The sequence below is a fragment of the Budorcas taxicolor genome, chromosome 2, assembly GCF_023091745.1.
Source record: "Budorcas taxicolor isolate Tak-1 chromosome 2, Takin1.1, whole genome shotgun sequence".
Classification (NCBI taxonomy): domain Eukaryota; kingdom Metazoa; phylum Chordata; class Mammalia; order Artiodactyla; family Bovidae; genus Budorcas; species Budorcas taxicolor.
The window spans coordinates 2,464,084-2,477,706 of record NC_068911.1 but is presented as its reverse complement, the minus strand read 5'-3'; the positions used below and the strand labels follow the sequence as shown (position 1 = coordinate 2,477,706).

Genomic DNA, 13,623 nt, shown 5'->3' with positions numbered 1-13,623 from the left:
GGGGCGGGGCCAGGGTCGGACGGGGCGGGACTGGGGCCGGGAGGGGCGGGGCCAGGGTCGGACGGGGCGGGGCCAGGGTCGGACGGGGCGGGGCCAGGGTCGGACGGGGCGGGACTGGGGCCGGGAGGGGCGGGGCCAGGGTCGGACGGGGCGGGACTGGGGGGGCGGGGCGGCACTGGGCCGGGGGCGGGGGGCCGGGGGCGGGGGGCCGGGGGCGGGGGGCCGGGGGCCGGGTGGGGCAGGGCCGGGGTCAGACGGGGCGGGACTCGGGGCTGGAGTCGGATGGGGCGGGACTGGGGGCCTGGCGGGGCCGGGGCCGGGGCTGTCTGCTCTGCGGGAGTTCTGCGAGAGCTCGGGAGGACTGAGCAGGGCAGCTACGGGGCAGGAGGCGGGCAAGGGCGGACGTGGAGACCCGCGTGCGAACACCTGCCCTGACCTCCCTGGGCCGCTGACCCGCTCTCAGTGGAAGACAGCATGTCCAGCCCCAAGCAGACTGCTGGCTGACGACCGCGTCGCTGCCTGGCCGGCCCCCCTTCCCTCCCAGGCTGAGGTTTGCTTCTCCCGGGCCTCCCGGCCTTGACGTGGACGCTGACTCTGGGGTGGCCACCCCGCGGCCAAGACAGCCCGGCCTCACCCCGCCTGTCGTGCGGCCCGCGGCCCTCCTGGGCAGTGTCTTCTCTCTCCCAAACTCTGAGTTCCCGTTCTCACCTCTGGGTTTTTTATCCTGCGTGATTATCTCTGCAGCTGGATCTTATTTTTAACCGCCAGGGCTCATGAATGTTTCAACAGAGCATAAATAGCCACTCTAGCCGTTCCCCACTGCCGCCTGCCTGCCGGCGCTGCTTCCCGGCAGCGCTGGGTCCATGCGGAAGATGGTAATGATGCTCTGTCCCCAAACACGGGGCCAGCCTCCTGCTCCCGCGGGCAGGCGGGCGGGCTCCTCTGCTCTGCCAGGCCTGGCATCCCGGCCCAACAGCAAGTCTCTGGGCACGGCCCTGCCTGCCAGCCCCAGGGTCACAGGATGCCGGGTGAGGCACGCCCCGGCTTTGTGCAGCAGCAGAGCCCTGCAGTGAAAGCATTCCCTCTGGTAGGATCCCGTTCAGAGGGCCTGTCCTCCCAGGTGGAGCTGGGGTAATCTCCTACCAGGGCGGTGGGAATGGCCCGAGTGGGGACCCCCATCTCCCCAAGAGACGCGATCAGATAGGCCTCCTGGCCTGAGTCTCCCTGGCAGGTGAGGTGCGGGCATTTGGCGAGCTCCTTTGGGGCCTGGCTGTTAGGACTGTTTTAGCTTCTGCTGTGTCCCAGCTCTCTGTGTGTGGGGCTGATTTCAGGATTTATATCGTGGATTTATGCCTTGGACATTCGCTGGAGGCTTACTGCATTTATTGTATTCATGGCGTCATGCCCTGCTTCCTTCCAAAGCATTCATAAAATTTTACACTCAAGGACGAAGGTGTTAACTAAGGTTTAAAACACATGCCGTGGTCTTACCACTTTGGAAGACCATTTGGCAGTATCTACTCAGGCTAAACGTGGGCTTCCCCAGCGGCCTAACGATAAGAAATCCACCTGCAGTGCAGGAGATGGAAGAGATGTAGGTTCAGTCCCTGGGCTGAGAAGATTCCCCTGGAGGAGGGCATGACAACCCACTCCAGTATCCTTGCCTGGAAAATCCCGTGGACAGAGGAGCCTGGTGGGCTACAGTCCATGGGGTCACAGAGTCAGACGTAACTGAGCCCGCACACGTGCACTAAGGCTAGATGTACAGTCAGCAAGCTAGTGATTCCGCTTCTTTGTATACGGTCAAGGGAAATGAGGACATCCACCCACAGAGGTATCAGAGCACTCATCACAGAGTTGTCCATGATAGCCAAACGCTGGGAACAGCACAGACGTGCACGCCAGAAAAGGGAGGAGGCAGCAGCCCACGGAATGCTCTACAGCGGTGAAAAAGAGCATCCCACAGGCGTGACACGCACAGAGAACACCAGACACGGAGGAGCGCGCCTGCTTCCGCTTATGTGACGTGAGGCAGAGCTGGCCCGTGTGCTGGCAGGCGGCGTGGTGGTTACCCCACAGGCTTCTGAGTGGTGGTTACCCAGGCGTAGACATTTGTGAAAATCCGTCATCCCCAATAGTTAAGGACTATGGGGTTTTCTGCATATAAGTTACACTTCAATTAAAGAAAATATGATAAAACGCAAACCCGGTGTATGGCTGGTGAGGGACGTAGAGATCATAGCACATCTGAGGGCCCTCCGGGTAGGCCAGCCAGCGCCCCACCATCTTCCTAGGTTTGTTACAACTTGGGCACAAAATTTCGCTCTGAGCTTCTTGGCAGCTGAGGCAAAGAGGGAAGCGCACCAGTGACTCAGCTGCTCACGCCTCGGGAAGGACAGACGTTTCCCTGACCGTGAACCCTAGGAGGCCTGCGCCGGGGGTGTCTTCTGGGGGGGGGGTGGCCTCGCAGCAGGAGGCCCTCCGCCAACAGCTTGAACCCCCTCCTCCTCGCACAGGGTACCGGAAGCTGCTAAAGGAAATGGAGGAGGGCCTGATCACCTCGGGGGACTCCTTCTACATCCGGCTGAACCTGAACATCTCCAGCCAGCTGGATGCCTGCTCCATGTCCCTCAAGTGCGACGACGTCGTGCACGTCCGCGACACCATGTACCAGGACAAGCACGAGTGGCTGTGTGCGCGGGTTGACCCCTTCACGGACCACGACCTGGACATGGGGACCATCCCCAGCTACAGCCGGTGAGGCCGGAACCGGCTGGGCCGAGGGGGCTTGCAGGGGAGCCTTTGCCTGCTGACGGCGACCCCCCACCGCCGTGATGCCCCTTGCTCTGTGGAGCCCTCGGTGTCTCTGGAAGGGCTTCCCTAGTGGCCCAGTGACCCAGAATCCTCCTGCCAGTGGAGGAGACGTGGGTTCAATCCCTGGCTCGGGAAGATCCCCTGGAGAAGGCAATGGCAACCCACTCCAGTATTCTTGGCTGGAGAATCCCATGGACAGAGGAGCCTGGCGGGCTACAGTCTATAGAGTCACAAAGAGTCAGGCACGACTTAGCAACTAAACAGCAGCTGCCTCCGTGGATGCTGTTTTCTTAAATCCTGCTGCTTCACCAATTCCCAGAACACTCTCTTTCCATCCTTGCTGGACACTTAGAGCCTGAGCCTATGCTCCTCCATCTCCCACCTCCCCAACTTCATTCTGTGATTATACAGCAGTGGCCGCAAAGGGCTGAGCATCACCTTCCCCCTGGTCAGACGTCCCAGGCACCTGTGAGTTATCAAGAGACTCCAGCTCTGTTGCCCAGGCTAGCCCGGCAAGGCCAGCAAGAGTAGACCCAGTTTACAGATGAGGAAACTGAGGCTCAGAGAAGTTAAGCGCCTTTACCCTGGCACCAGGATGAGTCAGTGCCTGAGAGGGTTCAGACCCAGATGTTCAGTGCCCAATCATCCATGGGGCTCAGAGCTCAGAGCCTGCAGAGAGCCCCCTGCCCTGGCCAGGCCCCCACTGGCTTCCCCGGGTCCAGCCCCTGAGGCTCTGCCCTCCCCTCACCTCCCCAGGGCCCAGCAGCTCCTCCTGGTCAAGCTGCAGCGCCTGATGCACCGGGGCAGCCGGGAGGAGGCCGACACGGCCCACCACACGCTGCGGGCCCTCCGGGTAGGTCACCTGTGCCCTGCCAGCATCACCTCGCCTCCCGGGGCCTTTCTGGAGGGGATCCCAGGCAGGAGCCACCAGTCTGGCTGGGATAATGGACCACAGGGGACCGGGCTCCTCAGGAAAAGGCCCCCCCGCCAAGAAGGAGCCCCACGTCTGTGCCCTTGCCCAGCCGCAGTCTCTGCTGGAACAAGTCCTCAGGCCCCTCTCACCCCCGGAGCTCGCTCCCGCGTCCAGGACACTTTGATCCACGCCAAGCGCCTTCCCACGTCTGCCCAGGGTGGGGCTGGGCGGGAGGAGGGACCGTCTCCTGCCCTCACCAGCCCGCGAGCGGCTCTGACCGGTTGATCACCTGGTTTCAGAACACCCTGCAGCCCGAAGAACCGCTCCCCACCACGGACCCCCGGGTCAGTCCCCGCCTCTCCCGAGCAAGCTTCCTGTTCGGCCAGCTCCTTCAGGTAAAGCGCTCACACTTGCAGGCCTCTCGGCACCTGCACCGCTTGCCGTGGCCCTGCCCTCTCCTGCGGAGAAGCGGAGGCTGCGTGTCCACCGCGCCTCACATCTCCTGCCCCACTTCATCCTCACAGTGACGGGGTCGGGGGACTGCTCTGTGCCTGTAGGAAGCAGACCCCGCGTCCATAAAAGATGGAGTGCACCTAGGGCTAAAAGAAGCTTGAACGTCTTAGCTGTTCAGATATTCATAGAAAAGTCAGCAGGAGAGACAGACCTTCCAGAGATCCCGGTCAGTTTACTCCATCAGGTTCAGCATTAAATTGATCTCTGAGCATCCCAGTAGCCCAGGAGAAAGGGGATTTCCAGCAGATTCTTTAACTCTTATCTGACGCCAAAGCATTTTAGCTGTTTGTGACCAGAAAGAATTTTTCCCTCATACTTGATTCCAAAAGGTCTTTTTCTTGGGGGGAGGAGCATGGATCATTATACGAGGAACAATGAACAGCCTACGGGTGGCATATTCAGAAATGATGTCACACGAACGTAAGCATCTGTGCAGCCTTTTTCTCTATTGCCAGTCGGCAGAAGCCAAGAGTTCTGTTAAGACGTCGTCCCGCAAGGACGTTCCTGAGTGGGCGCTGTGCTAGTTAGGCCCCAGTGGAGCCAGCGTGTCACTGCACCGCTCTGTCCTCGTGTTAGAACGTAGGAAACTCAGAGAAATGGTTGGCGGTGTGACCCCGAAGCCCAGGTAGAGGCAGACAGGTAGCAGAAAGACGCTTATGGAGGTGAGGTCAGAGTCACCCCGGGAGGCAGGACCACGTGAGACCATGCGTTATTGTGCCCGCACGTCACACGAGTCCACAACCCTGAGCTTTGGGGTGACTTGCTCAAAGGCTGGTTAACAACCAGGCGGGGCTGACAGCCCAGCACCCTAGCCCTTCCTCCCTGCAGAAGGAGGGCATGAAGGGATTCAGAGCAGCGCCCGCCGCGGGGCGTCCCTTCCCGCCCTCCAGGACTCCATTCTGAGTCGTAGCCAGGCACAGGCACCCCCGAGAAAACTCGGGGACCCTGGGGAGGAAGGTGATGTCACCTGCACCCGCCCTCCAGGTGGGCCATCTGTGGGCGGTCCTGCCAGGGGGTGCTCCCGGACACGGGCCTTGGGCAGCCAGAGCACGCCAGGCCCCGCAGTGCCTGCGGACCCCCCAGGTGTGGTTGGGATTGTGGGGGGCTCCAGCGAGGGCCTGCCTGGGACCAGCGCCCCGGCAGGTCTCGTCCAGCCAGGAAAGAGGCGTGGGCGTGTGTCCACTTACTTGCCCGCTCACAGCGTCCCAGACAGCTGAAGAACTTGTGCAGCCTGCTAGGTGTCCCCTGTCTTCGGAGGGGGTGGGGCCCAGGCCCCGGGGCAGAGCTGGGATCCGAGCGGAGGCCTCCTGAGCCGGGTCAGGCCGCCCCCACGCCCTCCCTTCTGTCCCCAGTTCGTTAGCAGGTCCGAGAACAAGTACAAGCGGATGAACAGCCACGAGCGGGTGCGGATCGTCTCGGGGAGCCCTCGGGGCAGCCTGGCCCGGTCCTCGCTGGATGCCACGAAGCTGCTGGCCGAGAAGCAGGAAGGTGCTGCGCGCCTGGCAGCCTCGGGGTCTGGGTGGGCCAAGTGGGTCCCCGAGAGCGGGGCTGTGCCACCCGGGGAGGAGCCGCCCTGACGTGGCCGGGAGGACCAACAGCCTCCTGGGCGGCGTCCTGCCGAGCCCCGCCCCCACTGATGCCCCTGCAGTTGGCTGGAGCCCAGTCGTTGTTTAGTCACGGAGTCCTGACTCTCTGTGACCCAGGGACTGCAGCACGCCAGCCTTCCCTGTTCTTCACCACCTCCCAGACTTTGCTCAAACTCATGTCCGTTGAGTCGGTGATGCCATCCAACCATCTCGTCCTCTGTCGTCCCCTTATCCTCCTGCCCTCAATCTTTCCCAGCATCAGGGTCTTTTCCAGTGAGTCAGTTCTTCGAATCAGGTGGCCAAAGTATTGGAGTTTCAGTTTCAGCTTCCAATGAATACTCAGGACTGATCTCCTTTAGAATTGACTGGTTTGATCTCCTTGCAGTGCAAGGGACTCTCAAGAGTCTTCTCCAGAACCACAGTTCGAAAGCATCAATTCTTTGGCGCTCTGCCTTCTTTATGGTCCAGCATCTGTACATGTTATGACTACTGAAAAACCATAGCCCAGACGCCCACGTTAATTGGAGCTGTTTGCTTTACTGACTGATTCCTGTCTGAGCGCCTCCTGCCATTTATCCTAAAGCTGGCGAGAGGCTGCTCGGTGCACAGTTCCCCAGGACAGGCCCTGCTGGTGGGGCCCAGGCCCCCCACCGGCCTCCTGGGGCCAGGCTGGCCCTGGCGCTGGTGCTCCCAATGGCCAGGGCGCCTCTGCAGTGCAGCCTCAGTCCAAGGCCCTCCCTGGAGAGCTGAGCAGCGGCAGTGGGTTCCAGGCTTGCTGTCTGCCTCCTGCCACCACCACCCTTCCTGGTCCATGGGCTGGGCCGTCTGTCTGCCTGGCCCCGTGCTGTCACCCCAGCTCCCAAAACAGGGCCCGGCCCCCGGGTCAGGCCTAAACTCTCCTGGTGGTGGAGGGCCATCCCCCAAATGGTTTTCAAGGCTCTGTGGGGCCAGGAGGGCCCCCAGGTGCCCCGGCCCAGCCATAACCAGCCCTTGCCTGCTCCCTCCCAGAGCTGGACCCAGAGAGCGAGCTGGGCAAGAACCTCAGCCTGATCCCCTACAGCCTGGTACGTGCCTTCTACTGCGAGCGCCGCCGGCCGGTTCTCTTCACGCCCACCATGCTGGCCAAGGCGCTGGTCCAGAAGCTGCTCAACTCCGGGGGCGCGATGGAGTTCACCATGTGCAAGCCGGGTGAGCCCCACAGGCAGCCCCACCCCGCCTCCTGCCCACCCTCGTCCCTCCTCCCCTCCTGCCCACCCTTGTCCCTCCTCCCCACCCTCGTCCCTCCTCCCCTCCTGCCCGCCCTCATCCCTCCTGTCCCTCCTCCCCTCCTGCCCGCTCTCATCCCTCCTGTCCCTCCTCCCCACCCTCGTCCCTCCTCCCCTCCTGCCCGCCCTCGTCCCTCCTGTCCCTCCTCCCCACCCTCGTCCCTCCTCCCCTCCTGCCCGCCCTCGTCCCTCCTCCCCACCCTCGTCCCTCCTCCCCTCCTGCCCGCCCTCATCCCTCCTGTCCCTCCTCCCCACCCTCGTCCCTCCTCCCCTCCTGCCCGCCCTCGTCCCTCCTCCCCACCCTCGTCCCTCCTCCCCTCCTGCCTGCCCTTGTCCCTCCTGTCCCTCCTCCCCACCCTCATCCCTCCTCCCCTCCTGCCCATCCTCGTCCCTCCCCCCCCCTCCTCTCCTCCCCTCCTCCCCTCTCCCCCTCCTCCTCCATCAAGGGCTCCAGAGCAGCTGGAAGGGTGCGGACAGTGAGTTGCCATGTAAAGTACATTCCTGACCCTGCCCTCAGTTGAGAAGCTTCAGGGTCTCAATGTGGCAGGAAGGGACCCGACAGGCAGCTCCGTGGAGCCAGGAAGCAGGGCAGAGCCTGGAGGGGACAGTGGGCCCGACACCCCCGAGCTGCCCTCAGGACTGGCCCCTGCTCCCGCAGATGTCGTTACGAGAGACGAGTTCCTCAGGAAGCAGAGGACGGAAACCATCATCCACTCGCGGGAGAAGAACCCCAACACCTTCGAGTGCGTGGTCCCCGCCCACATCGAGGCCGTGGCGGCCAAGGTGAGGCGGGCTGGAGGCCGGCGGGGCTGGGGGTGCGCAGACCTGCTCCCCTCCCTCCCGCCCCAGCGGGCGAACCTCGTCCTCGCTGCCTCTGCCGCGTGCCGGCTTCTCCAAGCCCTGCTCCCCAGCTCTGACAGGCACTTCCGTTTGGAACCCCTTCTCTTTCTCTCTTTTCTCCGTGATTCTCTGTCTGTATTTTCGTCCACTTGTTGGCTGTGCTGGGCCTTCCTGCCTGTGCGGGCTCCTCTCTAGCTGCAGTGCTCCGACTTGTCGCTGCGACGGCCTCTCTTCTCGAAGAGCGCGGGCCCCAGGGCACCTGGCTTCCGTGGTTCCGGCTCCCTGGCTCTAGAGCGCAGGCTCAGGTGGCATCCTCCCGGATCCGGGATCGAACCCCTTCTTCTGCACTGGCCCTCTGGGCCACCAGGGAAGCCCTCCCCTTTCTTCTGGTGGCTTCCTGGTGCTGGTCCTCTGGTCCATGTTGTTCTGGGATGTGTGTACGCCTGGCTCTGATAACAGGGGCCAGAGGTAGCGAGCAAGCGGGCAACAGGGAGCCTGTTCTCCAAACCGGGGAGATGGACCATCAGGAGTGCTGTTGGCAGGGGTGCAAGAAAGCTGTCTACAGGCAGTTTGGAATCTTCTGGACCCGGGCTTCATGACCCTGGCAGGCCCTGAGCACAGAGTTCTTCCTCGATCTGGGTCTGAACAAAGGCGGGGCTCTCGGCCTCTCTGGGGCAGTGACTGGGGGCGGCAGGAGCAGGCACCCAGCTGGGAAGTCTGAATTATGCCGTCCAGCCGACGGTCACTTCCAGGCCCTGCCGCCTTGTCACACTGATGAGAGCTCGAGCAGAGCTGTCAGGCAGCCTTGGACAGTTTGTTGGGTATTAAAGTTCAGGGAACTCTGACAGCCGGAGTAGATGGGAACCAGTGGGCAGGGTTGGGACTGAGGTTGGTTCAGCTGCAAAGGAGATTGCGTTCAAGAGTCTGTGCTGTTAGGGGCCCAGGAGCGGCTGTGCTGTCGAGACAGGGGAGCGATGACCGGAAGGGCGTGGGGGCCGGGGGGTGGCCATCTCTGCCGCTGGACCTGGGGGCTGGTTCCACCGGCACGCTGTTTGTGGCAGTCCTCTGAGCTCGCCCCCAGCTCTGCCCCATGGAGCCTGGCCCTGCGCCAGGGCCCGGGTGGGCTGGCAGCACGGAGGGCCCCCGGTGACCGCCGGCCACTGTACCTGCAGAACAAGCATTGTCTGCTGGAGGCCGGGATCAGCTGCACCAGAGACCTGATCAAGGCCCGAATCTACCCCATCGTGCTTTTCGTCCGCGTGTCGGAGAAGAACATCAAGAAGTTCCGGTAGGGCCCTGGGACGCCCACCCCTGGTCCCCCACTCCCCAAGCTCTGGTGTCTCCAGGAAGAGCAGCTGGCTGTGTCCAGCACACCCTCACCCCCTGAACGTCCCTTTAGTGTCTGTCCCCAGTCCGGGGGACGTGGCCCTCGCCCCAACAATGAAGACAGTAACACACACACACACGCATTCCCGGGGCGGGGAGCTCCAGGGCCCCCAGGTGGTCTGGGAAGCCAGCACCTCCAGAGCAGGTGCAGCACAGCCAGGCCAGGCCCGGAGCACACAGGCCGTGTGGGACATGATGTTCGGTGAAATAAGCCAGAGAAAGGCAACTGCCGCACGATTTCACTTGTCCAGAGGCCCTCAGGAAGTCAGACGCAGACAAAGTAGAAGGGTGGGTGCCAGGGCCTGAGAGGGAGGGTGGGGAGTGATGGTTTAATGCACAGAGTTTCAGTTTTACATGAAAAAGTTACGGAGATGGAGGCACATCCATATGAATCACTTAACCACTGCTGAACCGTACCCTTAAAAATAGTCAAGATGAGAGATTTTTATTTCAATGAACTTGATCACAATTAAACATTAAAATGAAGTGAAGAAGTGAAGTGAAGTCGCTTAGTCGTGTCCGACTCTTTGCGACCCTGTGGTACTGTAGCCCACCAGGCTCCTCTGTCCATGGGATTTTCCAGGCAAGAGTACTGGAGTGGGTTGCCATTTCCTTCTCCAGTGGATCTTCCCAACCCAGGGATCGAACCCAGGTCTCCCGCATTGCAGGCAGACGCTTTAACCTCTGAGCCACCAAAATTAAAATGGACCTATTTTTTTAAAAAACAAGTCCTCCCCTCTTGGAATTCCCTAATGAAGAGAATAAAACGGCCCAGGACACGGAGCAGAAATGCCACGGGGGGCGGGCGCGGCCAAGGCACGCCCCCAGCCCGGCCCATGCCGCGAGCATCTCTCCCCGCCCGTCGCGTCTGCAGGAAGATGCTGCCCCGGCCTGAGACGGAGGACGAGTTCCTGCGCCTGTGCCGGCTGAAGGAGAAGGAGCTGGAGGCGCTGCCCTGCCTGTACGCCACAGTGGAGGCCGACATGTGGGGCAGCGTGGAGGAGCTGCTGCGCGTCATCAAAGACAAGATCGCCGAGGAGCAGCGCAAGACCGTCTGGGTGGACGAGGACCAGCTGTGAGGCGGGGCCACCGCCGAGTCTGAGCGGGACTCGGGCGGGGTGTCCGGATCCCCAGGGGCGAGGGGCACCCTGCCGCCTCGACGGCCGGGGGTGGTGGGTGCTCCGTCCTCCAGGTTAGGGAGCCCCTCCAGGGAGCCCCGGGGCAGGCGTGTCTCTGAAGGGAGCAGAGAGCCGTCTCCTCCACCCGGCGCTGACCTGCTGAGTCGGCCAGCCCGTGCTGGCCTGAGCGGGGAGACAGGACCCCTAGAAAGGACAAGGTGGGAGGCCGGCGGCCCCTGGAAGCCGGGACAGCAGTTGAATGTAACGCGTGGAACCGGAGGGCTGGCTGCCAGTTGGACGGGGGCCCGAATGCCAGGCGTCCCCCAGCCCTCGGGACACAGGAGAGGCGCATGCCCAGGCAGAAGGGGAGTGCGCCATGCTGTTATTTCTCTTGCATTAAAATGTCTCCATTTCCTTATTTTCAACCATTTGTTTGATAGTTTGCTGCCCTGGCGGCTCTGCTGGTAAGAAATCCGTCCGCAATGCGGGGGACCTGGGTTCCATCCCTGGGTTGGGAAGAGCCCCTGGAGAAGGGACCGTCTACCCACTCCAGTGTTCTGGCCTGGAGAATTCCATGGACTGTATAGTGTGTGGGGTCGCAAAGAGTCGGACACAACTGAGTGACTTTCCCGTCCACTTCGAGGGACTTTCAGCTCTTGCAGCCTTCCTAGCTGCAAACCACCCAGCAAGCTCAGTTCAGGCTCCGAGTCATGTGCAGGGTGAAGGTGGGGTGACGGTGCACCCCAGTTTTCCCAGGACACCTGATTTACACCTGGGTTTGGGGTTAATAACTAATAGCACCCTCTGACTAAGACGTGTCCTGATTTGGCCGATGCATTGTACCTGGGACGGGCCCCTCTTTCGAGGGCTGCCTAGAAGGTCTCACTGTCCACACCCCTAAGTCAGACATGACTGAGCAGGCACGCACACACACAGACACACACACACGGCAAGAGCCAGCAGGCAATGCTTCCTCCAGAACAAGCCCCAGAACCAAGTTGGATGTGCCAGGTCTGGAGAGGCCATGATTCCAGTGGCCCCGCTGAGCTTATCTAGGGCCAGATAAGCTGCCGCACGAGGAGACAGGGAGCTGGCGGGTCTTCCCTTTCCGTCTTGTTAGAGCTCTATGAGAAACAGTAAACTTTCCCCAAGCCCGGGCAGTCGCGTTTCCACTTGGAAACCATTGCCTCCTCTTAAGTACTTAGAGCCAACAGGGACAGACGTGACTGGAAAAGAGTCCCGGAGTAAAAGGCCTGCGGCTTTATTTATATTATTTAACTGCAGAATTCTCAGGCTTGTGCAGAATAATCAAAGCGGCAGCTTGCATATAATTGGGGATGGTGTGGGCGCGTGGACAAAGTGGGTGAAGACAGGTCGCACGTGAAATACCTTGAGAGAATCTGTAGTGGGTTTTTCCCCCAAGTGATCTTCGCGGGGTGCCGACTGCAGGGTTGTGTGTATGTTAATGAGCTGGGAGGAGAGGAGAGAAGGGTGAGCTCTGTGGTCACTCCCCGGGTGAAAGCGGACGAAGCCGAGGTTTGGTCCCCTGGGGAAATGGGCCCCGTGAGGATTTCCAAGGAGACCCCTGACATCATCTGCTCAAGCTCCGGGCTCCCGTTTGTCAGCTGCCAACAGCTCAGCAGTGGGCAGCCCTGCTAACTGCCTGGGAAGGAGAGAGGGGTCTGGGGGTCTGGGCAGTGGGGGTGCTGCACTGAGCTCTCTGTGAAGCCTGGCTGCGGCTCAAATCGTCAGGGCGGGGCCTGCAAACAGAATGTTCCCTTTGGAGCCATCCCAGGACTCAGGAAGGCTGCCCTGAACCGCACAGAACCGCACACAGGGGCTTGCTGCCTGCCCGGCGAGCCTGCGCCCCGAGCTCTGGGAGGCCCCTGTGCTAGGCAGGTGACACCAGTGCGAATGCTCGGTCCACCTCCAAGGGCACCAGCCGTGCAGCTCAGAGCCCCGGAAAGTGTGTTACATGCGTACACCCACGCTTTTCTAGGGAGAATTCCCGGCTTCTTCAGATTCCTAAGGGCTCCTGTAATCCCTTCCCCCCACCCCCTCGCCGAATTAAGAACCATCGCTCTTGAGTTGGGCAAATGAGCTCCTGCACTTTATAAACGTTCTCTGGCTCACTGTCCCCAAACTCTTCTCCCTGTTACACAGAAGATTGAGGTTCAGAGAGGTGAAGTCACTTGACCAAGGCCACACGGCTGACAGCCGGAACCCTGCCCAAGCCTGGCTGATTGGCCACCTGCAGGCCCTGGCTGGACCTCCCAGTTCAGAGGTCCCGTCTGGGGCCCTGGTGGCCTCGGTGAGCTTCTGCTCTGTTCCTCCAGCCACTGGGGAAATGGTGGGCATCCAGGGCAGTGTCTGGCCTGGGGCCAGGCCGCCCAGCAGTCAGATCAAGAAGACGTGGGCTTCCTCTCGTGGACCGAGGCAGCCTTCTGCCCGGCGGTGCCACCTGGGCTGGCCCCATCGAGGACGAGAGTGGGGCGCGCGGGAGGGGAGTGTCTGGCTCCGAACGCCGAGGGCCTCACTCTCCCGTACATGTGTCCCCGGTTCCCTCCCCGCCCGGGGTCTGTCTCCCGGAGCCCGCCAAGTCAACCAGGATGCTGTGGCTGCTTGACTGATGGGCTGGCCCGGCTCCCGGCACCCTGCCCCTGCCCCCTCTTTCACCCAGAATCTTCTGCAGGGGTTCCAGCAACTTCCAGAAAGCCTGGCCCCAGAGAAACCAGAGTTCCCCACTCCAGCTGAGACTGAACCCCAGCTTTTCGTTTCAATTTCAAACGCCAGGAACCCAAACCGAAAGCAACGGGAAGTGCCCCCCAGCCCCGCCCCCGCTGTCTCGGCTCCCAGTCCCTCACCTAGGCCCAACCCTTCTGGAGTCACCAGGCTGTGTGTTCTGGGGAGAGAGACCCCAGGAAAAACCCCATCATCCTCAAGGGGCCATGAGCAGCTTCATGGAGGCCGCAAGTGCAGAACACCTCCCGGCCCAGCCCAAAGCGGCCGTGGGTCTCGGGGACCGTCACCTGGAAGGGACCGGGAGCCTCAGAAGGGAGAGGCTTCGAGAAAGATGTGCAGTTCATCCTCATTTCTAGTCTGGAATTTTTGTACCTGTTTTTAATAAAGCATTCAGAGGTCAGAAGCCGCACACTGTAAGAGGCCATCCTGTAAAATTCTCAGCTCTG

The 13,623-nt window shown here is 61.5% G+C and overlaps 1 protein-coding gene across 1 annotated transcript in view; it reads left to right on the top strand.

Moving 5' to 3' along the window:
* Positions 1 to 10,396, top strand: part of CARD11 (caspase recruitment domain family member 11) — a 102,596-nt gene extending 92,200 nt beyond the window's left edge. Inside the window, 8 exon segments of the mRNA XM_052656179.1 lie at positions 2,517 to 2,757; positions 3,571 to 3,667; positions 4,027 to 4,122; positions 5,593 to 5,728; positions 6,835 to 7,014; positions 7,750 to 7,874; positions 9,104 to 9,219; positions 10,192 to 10,396. Of these exon segments, the coding sequence (XP_052512139.1) occupies positions 2,517 to 2,757; positions 3,571 to 3,667; positions 4,027 to 4,122; positions 5,593 to 5,728; positions 6,835 to 7,014; positions 7,750 to 7,874; positions 9,104 to 9,219; positions 10,192 to 10,396 (1,196 nt within the window).
* Positions 10,397 to 13,623: the final 3,227 nt, after the last annotated feature.